The sequence below is a fragment of the Mangifera indica genome, chromosome 3 (genome assembly GCF_011075055.1).
Source record: "Mangifera indica cultivar Alphonso chromosome 3, CATAS_Mindica_2.1, whole genome shotgun sequence".
Lineage (NCBI taxonomy): Eukaryota > Viridiplantae > Streptophyta > Magnoliopsida > Sapindales > Anacardiaceae > Mangifera > Mangifera indica.
This window is the reverse complement of record NC_058139.1, coordinates 7,140,700-7,156,133: the sequence shown is the minus strand read 5'-3', so window position 1 is coordinate 7,156,133 and position 15,434 is coordinate 7,140,700. Positions and strand designations below refer to the sequence as shown.

The following is a 15,434-nucleotide window of genomic DNA, read 5'->3' as shown; positions in this document are numbered from 1 at the left end:
AAGTTTAACTGTTTATAAATGGGTAAATGAAATTTTTAAAGTAGAAGGAAAAAACCTTGAGAAATCAGTATATTTTGGGCTGGAAATAGTCCTTTGGCCATCTTTTAAGTGCAGAATCTATTCTACATTTCTAACCTATCCAGAAAAACATTTTATTTCCACGTAATGGACTTGGATAGTTTAGCTGTGATAGCAAATTTTCTCATCCACCCTGACATATACTTTGCGTATATTATAAGTTAACGGTTTATCTTTACTTTAGCCCCCAATCAAAATTCAATGTTATTAATATTTACGAAGCCACCGATGTGGACGTGCCGGAGTGGTTATCGGGCATGACTAGAAATCATGTGGGCTCTGCCCGCGCAGGTTTGAATCCTGCCGTTCACGCTCCTTTATTTTAGCTAAATAAGATTCTGTACGAGTACCGAAGTTCAAATGCTGAATTCTATTCTTCAAATACTGAACGAGTGTAAAAACATTCAACAACCTGTGAACAAATGCAAAGATGTCAAACAAATTCGCCCATTTCATCACCACATCTCTTGCTTCTTTCTACACGTCTCACATTCTAACAAAACTACTCTACGCAATTACCACCACAGCCATAAAAATCTTATCCAACCTATCCGGGCAGAAGTTGAAGTTTTATTAAACAGTTAAAAATGATGATAAAAGAACATGATACATTATTCTTTCTTTTCCTTCACTTTTCCTTGATCAGTATGATTTTCCATTGCTTTTGATACATCACTTGAATATAAATTAGGGTTAAAAGTTTCTATTGCCATGATTCAATAACTACGGTCAACATGTCTACCAAACTCAGAAGTGACATTTTGTTGTTCATCTTTCAAGTCTGTTAGTTTCAATACATAATCAGCTTCTTTTAGAATAATTTGATTAAATGGTTCAATCAATCTCATTCTGGGATGTGGTTGTGTCCCTGTGAGGCCTTAATTTCTCCGTAGACATTCTCTTTGTTTGACAGGTTTTCACATCTTAATTATTTCAGTGGCATTTTCTGTCTAAACATAAATATTCCGAGCCAACAATATATTATATGATATCTGCAACCACAGTGTGAAATCTTCTGGAAATCATCTACAGTGAGGCCTGAAAGCTTAAAGAAAATATAATAAAATAGCTAAATACCAGCAACCTTTGATTCTAGTCCCTCTCTGAAGGCATTTATTCTCAACCGAAAAAATTGACAAGTCCCTCAACATTTTCAGATGCCAGATTCTGTTAAGAGGAATACTAAGAAAACACTTTACTTTGAGACTACTAAGTGTTTGCTTCATCAATACTTTTTTAACTCTTGGCTAATTTTCATCTTCCATAATTGAGACCCACCAACTGCAAACGTGAAGGTGTCCTACAATTCAACAAGTGAAGGAAACCTTCGTTAAGAAATTTAAAGCCACCATGTGGCAGTGCCTCTTGAGCATGTTTTAATAGCTGGACTTGCTTATGACCATTCAATACTGGAGAGATAAAACTTGCTTCAACTATATCTCTAAGCTCTAAAAAGTGACAACGATAAAGAGGGGGACCTCGCTTTTGCTGTCCAGTAACCACCACAATAAATAGATACGGCCAAATGACTATGCCCATCCATGGTTTTCCATGATCACAAATTCTCACATGAGAAATATGAAAAAATTAAATATCCATCGAATCTCCATTCTTGTAAATATCTTCGACTAATTTTTAAAATAAATCATTGATTTACCTTCTAATGTAATGATAAAAGCATCCACATAAATTAATATATATTTAAATTATATATTAATACTTTATTTAATTGAACATACAAAATTACCCTTATATAAAAAATGAAATTTAATCAATATAATTTAGTTTAATTTACAAATTTAATTTATTAATTTGCTACAATTTATCAACATAATTAAGTGACCCATGATACAAATCTTATTGTGCATCTCTACATCATCATCATCTTGCAATAAACATGCATATACAAGATCTTTGATAATAGAGTATTATATGTTTATTATTTCTACATTTTATTAAATTTATCTGAAAGTCTTTCATAAATTCAATAATCTATTAAGAAATTTGAAATATTAGTTATTACATATTTAACATTAAGAAAAAAAATACGTAATACTATCCAAAGGAAAATTCCAAAATATTGATTATTTTATTTGAAGACTAATTTTTTGTTATGTGTTAATTGACAATTTCATCATCTATATAGTAGTTTTATATTTACTCACACTATTTTAAAAAAAAAAATCTACATTGTCAATTTGTGATAATGTATTTCTTTGTCTTGATCTAATATTGAATAATGTCTTATATTAGATATATTTGACTTTTATATATTGAAATGACATATTAATTTTTCATTGTATGAGTTCTCATCTAACTTATGTATCAATACATAAATGAACTACATTAACCAAAATTATAAATTCACCAAACTTTTCATTTCAAATCACATAAAATTTATCCATTTAACCATGTGTTTAAATATAATTAATCGATATTAAACCTATATTATATTGTTTCGTTGCCTTTTTTCATAAAATATTTATTTTTATCTCTACACAATTTCTAAAATAATAATTTTTAATTAAAAATAATTTTAAAATTGGGTTTTTGAATGCTAAGTATAATGAATATTGTGTCCTTAGCTCTAACGGATTTTATTAACGGAAATACCTTATGGGTGGGTATTTGGCTTTTTCAAACTTAACATTGAGAATTTGACATTTAAGCAAACTTTGGGTGGGACATAGTATTTGGCCAATAGATGAAGATAGACTGCAGGAAAATTGTTCACCGAAAACGACCCCCTACCAGTAACTTTATCTCTTTTTGCAATTTCTTTCCCCTCACCGCCTATAAATTTTAGCATGCTACATTCTCCTCCTGATAAAATTATACATCATGGACGCGCCTTCAGCTCAAGAGATGTCATATGCAGATCATATTAAGAGGCGGCGCGAAGAGAAAGGCTGCCTCTATGCCTGGTTTGTAAATTTTTGCTCTTATTTTTTTTTTTTCCCGACTTCATAGAATTATAGAAAACTGATTTGGGTATGTTTTAATTATCAGTTTGTTCGCGGCTTGTTGCTGCTATTGCTGTTTTGAAAGCTGCGAGTACTGCTTGGAAACTCTCTGTTGTTGCTGCGCCTAGCGCCAAAATTCTGTGATGTTATTCCAGTAGTTGTGTGTTTGATATATACAAGTGATTGTGTGAATGGTTGTTCAAAGTAGAAATTATGTAGACAATTAATATTTGTCTCATAATTTTTGGTGTAAATTTGGTTCCTCCATGTACTCATTTCAGTCTCTGAGCTTTTGCCTATTACTTGCTGTAATGGAAATTTGTTAATTTGCTGCTTAATTCCCCTGTATTTGGTAGACAAGTATTGAAAAGCTATAGTGAAATAGTACCTAAACCTCTTTCTTTCTTTCTTTCTTTCTTCTTTTTTTATGTTTTTTTCAATTTATTTGAAGCAAAATATATCTCAAGTATTATCCAAAACCTAAATAAAAATAAGGTGACATTAAATGTAAAAATCAATAACATGAAATATTTCATCATAAGAACAAAAATATTAAATCAAGGAAATGAAACCATTTGAATGAAACAAAAGTATAAATCAATTATTGGTGGGTTTATGAACTATTAATATTTTCTAATTATAAAATAATAAAACATCACCAATTGCAGTGTAAAACGTTTGGACTTGTAATTTGTTGTTTTTGATGGAGTTGAACAGAAGTGTGAATTAATTATTGCTGGGTTTATGGACTATTCATATTTACTGATTATAAAATGATAAATCATCATCAACTGTAGTTTAAAACGTTTGAACATGTAATTTGTCCTTTTCATTTTTTATGAAGGGGAACAAAAGCATGGATTTGTAATTTGTTTTATTTGATGGAATAACAAAGGTTTGGCCCACGAGGCCACAACCATACAAAATTGGAAGGCCCTCCATTTTCTCACTCATTTTAAGTGTGTATATATATATACATAAAATCACCTAATAATACAAAAGCAATGTTATATATATACATATTCGACACATACATATGTCAACGTGAATAACTGTTATATTATTATTAGTTTAAAATCATCTAATTATATCATAACATATTTATATATACATATTTATGTATAAAAAATATGTATACATAATTTTATTAATAACATAATAACACATATAAATGCTTATCTATTTGTATATTTAAAGTGGGTATGCATCCTCGAATTTATATCAAAGCTTGGATCTCTAGCTTCCAATTCCACAACAAACTAGAATTCAATGAGTTACTAAAATCACAATTACAGTTTAGGAATAAAAAATTATGAACAATAATCTTACACAAGTACAGGAAGGCAATTAAAGGCTATTTATATATATGTTCAGAGTAGCCACTGGTTGCCAAGATTACATTCAAAGAGTTACATTGTCTGTCACAGACTTAACAACAAGAAAAGATTAAATTTTGTATCATTGTTCGGATCTACGAGTATTAAATGAATAAAGATCATAATATCGACAGTTCGATACTTATATTCAGACTTAGAGGCATTGCCAATACAACCTTAAAAAGACACAATTTTGTAAGAAACAAAACCCAGATGGAAATGTTAAGATCTTATGTACAAAGACTACAAAGTTTGAGAAGAAAAATTTTAAATCTAGAAATTAAGAATTAGACATTGTACAAAACCTCGTGGAGAAACTAACAAAAGCAAAAGCAAGCTATATGTTATCTGTTAGCAGCCCCCTCTCCAAGTAGATGAGTAAACCACCTGTCTTCAAAAAAGTGTTTCAAGTAGTCTTGGAGAGGACAAAGTTCCCACGGATTTGAACTGCCATGGCAATTGTTGTTAGATAACTTTTACAATTTCAATAGTGCAACAAATCTATGATATTAGATGAATATATACGAAAAGGAATTGCATAGAAAAGAGTGCATTCGATTAATCAGTATCATCCAGACTTGCTACCTTTTGTTGCTGATACTTCATGCGTATAGCATTCAGAGGACAACAATTGGTATTCATTTGTAATTCTTGTAATGCAAACACTGTCATCTTTAGATCAGATGCCTTGTAGGATGTGTAATGTTCAAGAGTTGTGTTCTGCCAAAAACATTAATGAAGTCAGGTTCCAATAATGTAGTAATGAAAGACTCATAATGAAGAGAAGCATGCAGACCCAAGGGTGACTTGATTGATCCAGCGTCCATCTGGCAAGAAACACAGCTGATGCAGCAATGATAGAAGGAAGGAAATTCAAGAAACCATAATCCACCAACGTCAATTCTGCTAGGAAGTTGGCCAAATACTCCAATTCAAGACTGGGGCTCTGCAAATTTGCATTTCGATTAGTCTTTCTCTAAAGGGAAAGAGATAGTTATCAAATAAACCAACCTCATTACCTTGTAAGAAGCTTGTGCTGCTCGAAGAAACCTCCTGACACCCAAAACAATTTCCCAGAAAAATGCATTAGGAATATACAGCATTCTATAAGGCATGTCCAAACATTGGATGAGCTGGAATACCTTATAAAGGTTTTTGCAGTCGGTGCAGATAATTGAAAGCCAACATGTTTTAGTACATGTATCTCCATCTTTAGAACCTGAAAAATTACTTTCCTCAGGCACAAATTACTAAAATTCTCAAGCAGGGAGAAAGAAAAAATGAAAGGCAGACTCTGCTAGTGATGCAATAAAAAGGCATTCCAGCTAAGTTGCTTTGAAATACGTAATTTTAGAGAGAGTAGAAAACCTATGCTAAGATTAGTCAAGATGTACTACATCATATCACTCACTTGAATGCAAATATTTTCCACATTCCAAGTTCATGACTGTTGAGCATTTAATTGGCTAGAACCAAGACATACCTCCTCTCTTGTGTAAGTGTTGTCAGTGCTGAAGCAAAATTCTTCTACTCGTGGTGCACATATTTCTTCATACTTCCTTCAAGTCATATGGAGGTACCCACATTAAGCATTAAATCAAATAAACTAGAAAAAAAAATAGCCATTATGTGCTTAACAACCATATAGGTGGATGAAGCAAAATTAGATTTTTGTACATCAGAATAATAATGACTGGCTATAAAGTTATGCAAGCCATATGGTAGATCACAATCATTATACATAGAGCTCTGCCATGGAGTATGAGAGCTTACGAGGAAATCAACATGCAAGTGATGCCAAGCAGTTGAAGTTTTTGTCTTTGAATGTAATTTTGACTAAGAAACCAATCAATGAGGTATACTGTCATGTAAAGTGTATCTGGCATCAACTTATATTCTTCGGAGACCTGAAACCAAGAATAATTTAATCTGTAATTAGCCATTTTGGCATTTATAATTTGCATATATAACCCTGCAAGGGCTTTATATCAGTGAAAAAGGATTTGAACTGTAAAGAATAATATTAGTTTCTCAACTTGAAAGACACTAAAATGGAATTCATTTCTAATGCTAGTATAAAACTTTCAGAAAATGAATAAATCTCTGTGAATGATATTCACAATGCTCAGAAGAAAAAAAAAAAAACAAATAACATGATAATGACTGAAACAGCAGCCAGAGTCAGCATAAACAAAGTTCATAGTACTTTCTTTTAACTATAATTATTCCTTTCTGTTTTTGGGCAGAAACTCTTGTGACTCTGCAACAGCCATTGCAACAGTCTTTTAAAAACAAGGCCATAAAAGGCTCCTGCCTCAGGATAAACCTCAAAAACATGAGTTTTGTATAAAAGATTACATGCATTACCCAGATGATTTAAAATAGCAAATTCAGGTAATGAAAGTATTCTAACCTCCACTAACCAATCAACTAGAATCCCCCGCATGGTTTGAGTTATATCACGTTGTATTCTTTCCATAAAACTAGGAGATGGTCTTCGGATGAGCTGTTGAAGTCAAATATTAGGTCATGATTTAAACATTTATTGCAGCATTAAATCATGCCTATGCATCATTTCAAGCCACTTTAGTCATAAGCTATAACATTAGAAGAAATAAAAATTATATTGTTCATCCTAGGCTTGCATGTTGTATATTTTAAATGTTCATTCTCATTTTTCCATGATTTGGAGAAGGTTGCTGACTGACTTAATTTTTAAGATCTAACAGATACAAAACACACACACATATAACAGAAAGGACAAACATGAATGCTGTAGAAATAAAAGAATGATGTCTACACCACAAACCTCAGCAACACGCAAATTAGTGTAGATATCAGCAGCATAGAGGCTGCACTGTTGAGGATCTGTATTATCAACATCAATGTTCACGTAGTCAGGATCACATGATGTCATTAGCTTCCCATGAAAAGCGCCTTTCTCCTCTGCAACCACATTTGAAACAAAAATGCCACTGATTTTTTATGCACACAACTATTTAGGATAAAAGTACTCAACATATGTAAGTCTTTAAGAATAACAGATATTACATACAAAAATTCCCACAAGTATTTCTTATTAGGCATTCTAATCTGAACCATTAATAAAATAGTAGTACATAATAGTTCTACTGCTTGGGGGTGAGAAATGGAAGAGTTGCGAACCTTCATTTAGAGAACTTTGAGACTCTAAAGGCATACCGGAACTCAGGTCTGCAATCCTTTGATCATCTATGCCGCATTCCTGTATAGTAATTAAGTGCAGAGGTTTATCTGTATGCAAGCTGGTTGAAACTTCTTCTAGTTTAGATTCTTCTTTCACTATGTCTTGGATAATTTTTATTTTTGAATTAGCTTCAACCTGTGGCAGTTCTACAGAAACAGAAGGAGCCACTTTGGTTACCCTGGCCTGACCTCTTTTTGCCTGCTGAATGCTGTTGTCCTGAAATTATACATTCAGATTACTGATTGGAAAAGCTAAATGAGAAGTTCTGAAGATGCTTAAATTTAGCCACACATGTAGAAATGCAATAATGAAGAAATTTTCAACTGTAAATCATAAAAAAAAAAAAGAAAAAAATTGTACTTTAGCATGTGCTATGTTAACAAGGACAAGAAAATTTTTAATCAAAATTGCCTTTTCTTTGCTCAATCCTAACTCGTTCTGCTCATGCAATAGAAATATCTATCAACAGATATGTCTTTTTAACATAAATTAGCCAAATCAATAGATTGAACAAGGAGTTTGTAATATATATACAGTAATTACAATGAATAAGGGTACACAAATCAGAATTGTGAACAAACAGTGAGGAAAATGCATTAACCTGAATTTTAGTATCATTAAAGCAGCTCTTGCAAGAACTCTTGCAGCAAACATTTGTGACATCTCGAAGTACTGCTCTTCTCTTATGCTGGTGGTGTGGATTATCAGGTGCATCAGTGTTGTTCTCATCCAAGGCTGCTCTTTTTGTATTACCTCGACGAGCCATTCTTTTATTTTCTTCCACATGATCTTTTAAAGGAGGCATCTGTCCAGCTGAGCTCAAGGCAGCAGCTCGAGCACGTGTTATTCGTCCAGCAAAATCTCCAATATTAGAAGTCATGGAGTTCTGCTTCTTCATATTTACAAGCCTCAAAGAACAATGCAAAGCATTAAACAAAACTAGAAAGTTTGTACCTGCAAAAAACTGGCCATATCAGAACCAAGCAAATTTGAGAACAGAAATTCAAGATAAGGTTCAACAGAAGCACATTTAAAGAGAGAAGAAGAAAAACCAGAGATCAGAATAAAGCAACCAAAAATTATCAGTCTTACCATTGCATTTGTCAGATCTTGAACCTTAAATAGTTCAAACCTTTTCAGGACTATGCATTAACCTATTGGCAAGTTAATAAAGAGTTTCTCTATCTCTTTACCAAGAAATCCTTTAATGTCCCAATTTATATAATCCAAATTTATAAATCCACCACATTTTTTTCCTCCAAATTGCACACAGACAATCATCATGGCACTAATTATTCTTGCAATATAGAGCTACTAAATAGATCGTGTATTCCTGCCCAATTTTAAAAAGGAAGCTCTTGGGAATATGTCTTTCGAAGTTATACATTCACTAACTGAAAAACTTATTAAAGCGCGTAAAAACTAAACAAGTATATAGGATTGACTTGACAAGCCTCAACATGAGGAAAATAATGCAAACTAATATGAAGAATCCAAGAATCAAACCATACATAAACTAAGCTACTAAATGCATGAAATTTCAATTTTTCAATGTTAAAAAATGAAAAAGATTCAAAATGTGAACCCAAATTTCGGATGAATTCAAAAAGAAGAAGTAGAAAAGTACGACAAAAATCCATGAACGAAAATAGGTGAGGAAGTTAAAAAGAGATTCAAGACCTGTACGCGGTTATACTCCTCCTGATCTTATCTAGAAATCTATGTGATATGACTTCAAGATTATTTTCCAAATTATAACCAAAAAAAAATGACAAAAGAAATAAAAAAGACAAATTTTAAAAAAAAATGTCTTGCCAGAAAACAAGAAAAAAAAAAAAAAACATAATGTTTCCAAAAATTTAAAAAAAAATCATGTAAAAACTGAGCAACATTATGCTCACTTAACTTTGATCATCAGCATTCCTCACTGTCTAGTAAGTGAAAAACAAGAAAGAAACCACAACTAAAGCCTTAAAATTGTATCTCACTTCCCCACATTTTCTCCGCAACCAAAATAAACCCACGTCCGTCAATAAAAGCTACACCAAACCCACATTACAAAATGCAAATTTTTCACAAATTACAGCAAACCCTAATCAATGTAGCAGCAAATATGCCATAAAAACATCAAGTGAGGAACATATGGAGACAAATGGGTACCTAGATGTATGTATGGCTTGAAAAAAACCTGTTTCTAAAAGAAAGATTTAGAAAGAGGAATGATGTTTTCAATATATATCATAGAGTAAGTTAAGAAACTGAAGTGCCAGCAATGAGTATGAGCGGGCGGGATGGTGAGAGGTTTAAACTCGAGAAATTATATAATATTTAAAAGGCCAAAAGACTTGCTGCAACCCAAAATATACTAAAACCCCAAAATGATCCTCTCTAATTTTTTTTAAATCTAAATATTTATTTATGAACAAAATTCTATTAAAAATTTTAATTAAAGTTAAAGATAAAACTATTATTTAACAAAAAAATTAAAAAACATAAAATTTATTATATTTTCCTCCCTAAATTTTAAAAACTAACAATTTTATTTTGACCTAAAGTTTTCATTCCCTTCCCCCCAAACTTAAGGTTTTTCCCCCCTACTCTAGCTACTATCTTTGATGAACAACCCCCAGTCTTTCTTCCTTTTGTTTGAAGCCCTCACCTCTTGGACAAAATTTGAACGTCTTTCATCTAGATCAAAAATTCATATATCCTTTGTTTGGATTAAAAAATCCAGATGAAGGAGTCTTTCGTCTAGACGACAAGACTAAGGAGTCATTGTCATCTAGGATGACGCCTTTGTCGTCCAAACGATAAGCTTCTTTGTATGGATTTTTCTATCCAAACGTCATATGGGGACTTCAAACCGAAAGGCATCATCAAGAGGAAGAAAGATTGATCGTTGTTTGTTGGAGATGGTGGCCGAAGTAAGGAGAAAAAAAACCCTAAGTTTTTTTTTTTGAGAGGGAGAATGCTATTTTTCAAAGTTTAAAAACTTTCAATAAGGGTGAAGTTATTAATTTTTAAAATTTAGAGAAGTAACTTAATGAATTTTATGTTTTATAAAATAACAAGTTTACCTTTAACTTTGAGTTTTTAATAAAATTTTACTTTTAAATAAGTATTTAGATTTTTAAAAATTAAAAAAAGTTTAGGTTTTTACTATAAGTTGGGTGGGAACAAATCTTTTAGCCTATTTAAAATAAGACGAAGGAAGTATATTTAACTTTATGATTACTTAACCAAACAAAATAATTATAAATGGTAATATGACCTAAAGTCAAATAATTTATGAAGTTATAATAAATATTTCTTTGTGTTAATAGAGTTAAAGAAACATGTTGAAAATAAAAATAATTAATACATTTATTTGTTTAAATAAAAATAAATAATAATGGGATTTATATAACACTGTAATATTATATTAGATTTTATGTTTGATTAGAGGTTGAATGTTTGACTTAAAAAGGGTGGAAGCCAGTAGATCTACAAGATACAACATACATGTGACAAGATTGACAAAATCATCAACATTTGTCCTAGGTCAATTTTATTTAATTATTTATTATAGAATTATTCTAACGCTTTTTCAAAAAATTAGTTATTTTTGTGTCCAATTGTTATTATGCAAGTTTACATGTTAAAAGGTGAACATCTAACCAATCAATTATTAAAAGGGCAAGACTATTTTTTATCCAAAATTTACTCTAATTTTAAAAATATATTTGTGATAGTTAAAAAATCTAAATATCTACTCATAAATTATTTTTTGTTAAAATTTTCTGTTAGAGAAAAGGGTTAAATTGTTTTTTTTTTAAACCCTAAAACCCTAAAAATTTATAATATTTTTACTCTAAGATTAAATTTTAAAAAGTGATATTTTTCCTCTTTTCAAATTTCCTTATGAATGGCAGCCCCTCTCTTCCTCTTGATGATGACTCTCCCTCTAGCATTTTTTGTTCGTCCGATACCTCCTCCCTTTGGTTGGATTTTGTCTAGATGATGAAAACATCATCAAAATGAATCATCATTGTTTGGATGATGATGACGTGTCCAAACCAAGGGTTTGCCATCTTCAACGTCTACCTTTGGTTTAGAAGCCTCATTGTTGTCCAAACAACAATGATTTGTTTGAATGACACCTTCATCTGGATTCTTTAAATCTAAATGAAATCCAATCAATGAGAGAGATATTCAGATAGAGAGAAGGAGTTGGAGAGAGAGAGCATTCGTCGTTCCCTGTGAATTTTGAAATGGGAGAAATATTACTTTTCAAAACTTAATCCTATGGGAGAAATATTAGTTTTTCAAACTAAGGAGAGAAAATTTAATAAATTTTTAGGGTTTTAGAATTTAAAGAAAAATAAGGATTTTGCTTTTCTCTTTAACAGAAAGTTTTATCATAGATAAATATTTAGATTTTTTACAGTTATAGATATATTTTTAATGTTATCATTTGCCCTTATTAAGAAATGCATGTTATGTCATACCATATCGTTAATTCTTGTTTGTATGTGAGTTTCCATTTAATTGGAGCTGAAATGATTAATTGTGAAGCCCAAATATTTGAAATTTTGAAACCAAGAAACGGGGAATTTATAATTACAGCTCTTATGACACTTGAAAAGTCAATTGTGTCCATCATTTTTAAAATTTGTTTTGTTCATACATTGACCAAGGACAATAGAGTAATCTGGCATGTGGGTATTATCGTAACTAACACTTTAATAATAATGGATTACACCACAATGCAAAAGATGAACTAAACTAGAATTGATTATGATTTGGTTATGATATCGTAAAAAAGGTAGCACGTTCGAATATCATATAATTTGAATATTTTAATTTATAATTTAAACCTATTCTTAAAGTTTAAGATTCGGTCCTGTTGGTCTTTATATAATAGTTAAATGTTATTGACCTTTATTTTGTTACATTTGATGATGTGTAACTTAGCCAGAAATATATAGATCAAGAACAATATTTTATGTAAATATTTTTAATATATAATTTGAGTATATAGATAATGTATTATTATATGATTGAATATTATTTTATTTTTATTTCATACAATTATATATATATATATATATATATATATATATATAATATATATATTTTTATTGATAGATGAAAGTTCTCTATGGCCATTGGACTTTTGGAGCTACTCTTTTCGGATAAAAACGATTTTCATGGTATATGCTTATTAAAATACGCATATTGTTAAAAATTACAAAGGTAAAATTATATTTTCATGATGATTGGAAAACAACAAATATAATAAAGAGTGATTAACATTTTATATATCTAATTTTAAATATTTATAATTAATAATTAGATAGGTAAATTTGAAACACAATAATTAAACCTATAATTACTATATAAGATAAGTCATGATTTTATAAATATGAACCCTTACAAGTTTTAATATTTTTTTAATTTTTTTAACTTTTACAGTCACAATTACTGTTTTTGATCCAAAATAAATTAAGTTAAACTTGGAGGTTAAATTTGGGCCACGAAATTGCAATATCTGCAAATCAAAGCATGTCTTTTTGTATGAGTTGGGCCTATTTGGAACACTTGTTTATTACAATTTTCGTAATGTGAAACTGTAAGGATCGTTCAGCGTGCTTCTGGGCCTTTACACAGTGATAAAAAATTTGTTTGTATAAATTGTTATCTTATTCCTTATCTTACCGTGGTGAAAATAATTTAACCACATGAGTTTAAGTTTTTTTTTATCTTGATAATTTAATCTTAGTTAAAAAAAAAAAAATTGTGAGGATCGACAAAACGTGCAAGAGTGATGCTGCTGATAGAGAGAGAGGCATCTTTTTTGCCTTATCTGGAACATCCTAATACTATTCTCTCTCTCCTCTCAATTTGTATGGCTCTAATTTTACTGCAAACCAATTTCACTTTTTGTGCTCAAATGTGATAGTACTCTCTTGTTTTTGGTCGCCGCCATTGTCAGTATGTGCTCAGATTTTTACAACCCTCTGTGCAGTTGTCTGGAGTGTTAAAAAAGAAAAAGATTTCAACAGCTCGAATAATTGCTGCTGTGATATATTCCAATCAAATTTATTTATATTTAAATTTAAATTTGGTTTAAATAAATTTAAAATAAATTATTTTAAACATAGGTAAATAAATTTAAATTTGAGTTTGAATTAATAATTTTGAACTCAAGCTTACTCATCAAAGTTAATAAATTAAAAATTTTGATACAAAATGATATTATTTTGATTAATATGTATTAAAATAATATTATTTTAATAATAAATTAATTAAAATCTCAAATTCGAAATAAGTTGGGTCAAACTGTAAAAGTAATGAGCTTGACGAATCTGAGCTCAAACTATTATTATATATAAATCAAATTAAATTTAAATTCAAACAAATTTAAATTTGATTCCATTCGGATTTAATCTTAATTATTGATATAATTATTGTTAACTACCTAATTGAAATTTCTTTAAAATTTTATAATATATTTTATCATTTAATTCAAGTAAAGCTTTTTTAGATTAAAAAAATTATTGATTTTATAATGGATCATTATTTAACTTTTTTTTTTTTGAAGGTAATCATGTACAGTATCTTCGTGGAGTAATCATTATGCCCTTGTTTTATCTTTTCTTCTACAACCAACAATAAAGAAAAGCTAATATTTGACATTTTTATATAATTAATTATTGACTGATTCCAAATATTAAAATTTAACAAATCGATAAAAAAAATTTTGGGAATAATAAAAGTCTTGTTATTTTAGTTAATTACATAGACCTCCCTGTGTTTGAACTTTGCAAAAACATAATGAAAAAAGCGTCAAGTTAACCCAAACAATTCACTCCTCTAACTGGCCCTTTCAGTACTACATTCACTCCCTGTGTTGAGTGGATCAGACAAAGCCGACGTCAAGAAAATTGCGAAAAGTTTACATGGTAAGAGGGCTTGTCTACTTTATAAAGAACTTTTGTTTGCTTAGGAATTTCACGGGAGAGAAAACATTGAAATGACAGTATATTTTTGGTTAGCTGACTGACAAGTCAAGTGGGGCTGTTGAGGCCTGCTTAACTCTTTATCTTGTACCTTAAAAAGTCACTCTCTTTATAGGTATTTGGTTGTTTTGTTATAAAAAAATTATTATAAATATATATTAATTAAAATATTTTTTATATATATAAATTATTAATTATTTGATATAATTTATATATATAAAAACAATTTTTGTGGTTGGTTGATATTAATAAAATCATGCTTGGATGTAATTTTAATGTATTTTACTGTATTAAACTAAATCAAAGATATTGAAGTGAAAAGAGAAAAATGGTAACAAATTAAAGATAGACTCAAGTGAGATGACATGAGAAAACTATAATAAAAAATAGCAAAAAAAGTTTAATGTGTGTGTCACAATGGTTATCATTGCTCCCTCATTCTTGATGGTATGAGTTTCACTTTGATAGAAGATTTTCAATCTCAACCGACCTTATCTTGTTTCAATTGAAAGTGTCAACCAATTAAATAAGAAAAATTTTACATTGATTGATCTTAATTTCTTCTCATCTCAATTGAAAATGTTTTTGGTGATAGGTGGTGGTAGTATGTTGATGCTACAGTGTAGACAAGTGGTGATGGGTCATGACCGGTGGTGGTGTGATTGTAATTTTAATTGAATACGGCGATAATAGAAAGCTTTGTTTGAATACATTTTTGTCTTCAAATATTTAATGAACAGAAATAAAGTTAATATTAATGTATAAATGCTAATAGATTCATATCTTCAAG

The 15,434-nt window shown here is 30.1% G+C and overlaps 1 protein-coding gene, 1 long non-coding RNA gene and 1 other non-coding gene across 6 annotated transcripts; 2 read left to right on the top strand and 1 right to left on the bottom strand.

Moving 5' to 3' along the window:
* The first annotated feature begins 308 nt into the window (after positions 1-308).
* Positions 309-390, top strand: TRNAS-AGA. Its single transcript has one exon. It is a non-coding gene; the product is annotated as a tRNA-Ser (tRNA).
* Positions 391-2,789: 2,399 nt separating this feature from the next.
* Positions 2,790-3,446, top strand: LOC123212139. Its single transcript, XR_006501501.1, has 2 exons — positions 2,790-3,002; positions 3,088-3,446. It is a non-coding gene; the product is annotated as an uncharacterized LOC123212139 (long non-coding RNA).
* Positions 3,447-4,384: 938 nt separating this feature from the next.
* On the bottom strand, positions 4,385-9,907 carry LOC123211034 (cyclin-A2-4-like). 4 transcript variants are annotated; one of them, XM_044629548.1, is made up of 12 exons: positions 9,804-9,907; positions 8,245-8,597; positions 7,583-7,859; positions 7,227-7,363; positions 6,831-6,923; positions 6,191-6,324; positions 5,901-5,976; positions 5,560-5,636; positions 5,437-5,470; positions 5,214-5,363; positions 5,003-5,137; positions 4,385-4,864 (listed from the first exon to the last, which is right to left on the bottom strand). In XM_044629548.1, the coding sequence occupies exons 2-12, from the start codon at positions 8,539-8,541 to the stop codon at positions 4,811-4,813; spliced, it is 1,464 nt and encodes a 487-aa protein (XP_044485483.1). In that variant the 5' UTR covers positions 8,542-8,597; positions 9,804-9,907; the 3' UTR covers positions 4,385-4,810. The 4 variants fall into 4 exon arrangements, with proteins under 4 accessions (XP_044485483.1, XP_044485485.1, XP_044485482.1 ...); XM_044629550.1 differs by lacking the exon at positions 9,804-9,907 and having other exon boundaries at positions 7,583-7,661; positions 7,779-7,859; positions 8,245-9,281; XM_044629547.1 differs by lacking the exon at positions 9,804-9,907 and having other exon boundaries at positions 8,245-9,282.
* Positions 9,908-15,434: the final 5,527 nt, after the last annotated feature.

What these genes read in the sequence shown, in the direction of transcription:
- LOC123211034 (XM_044629548.1), bottom strand. Translation starts at nt 8,541, where the DNA reads ATGAAGAAGCAGAACTCCATGACTTCTAATATTGGAGATTTTGCTGGA. An exon ending in TCAAAGTTCTCTAAATGAAG is followed by an intron (nt 7,364 to 7,582) that starts GTTCGCAACTCT and finishes ATGTGGTTGCAG; the next exon opens with AGGAGAAAGGCGCTTTTCAT. An exon ending in ACTTGCATGTTGATTTCCTC is followed by an intron (nt 5,977 to 6,190) that starts GTAAGCTCTCAT and finishes TATGACTTGAAG; the next exon opens with GAAGTATGAAGAAATATGTG.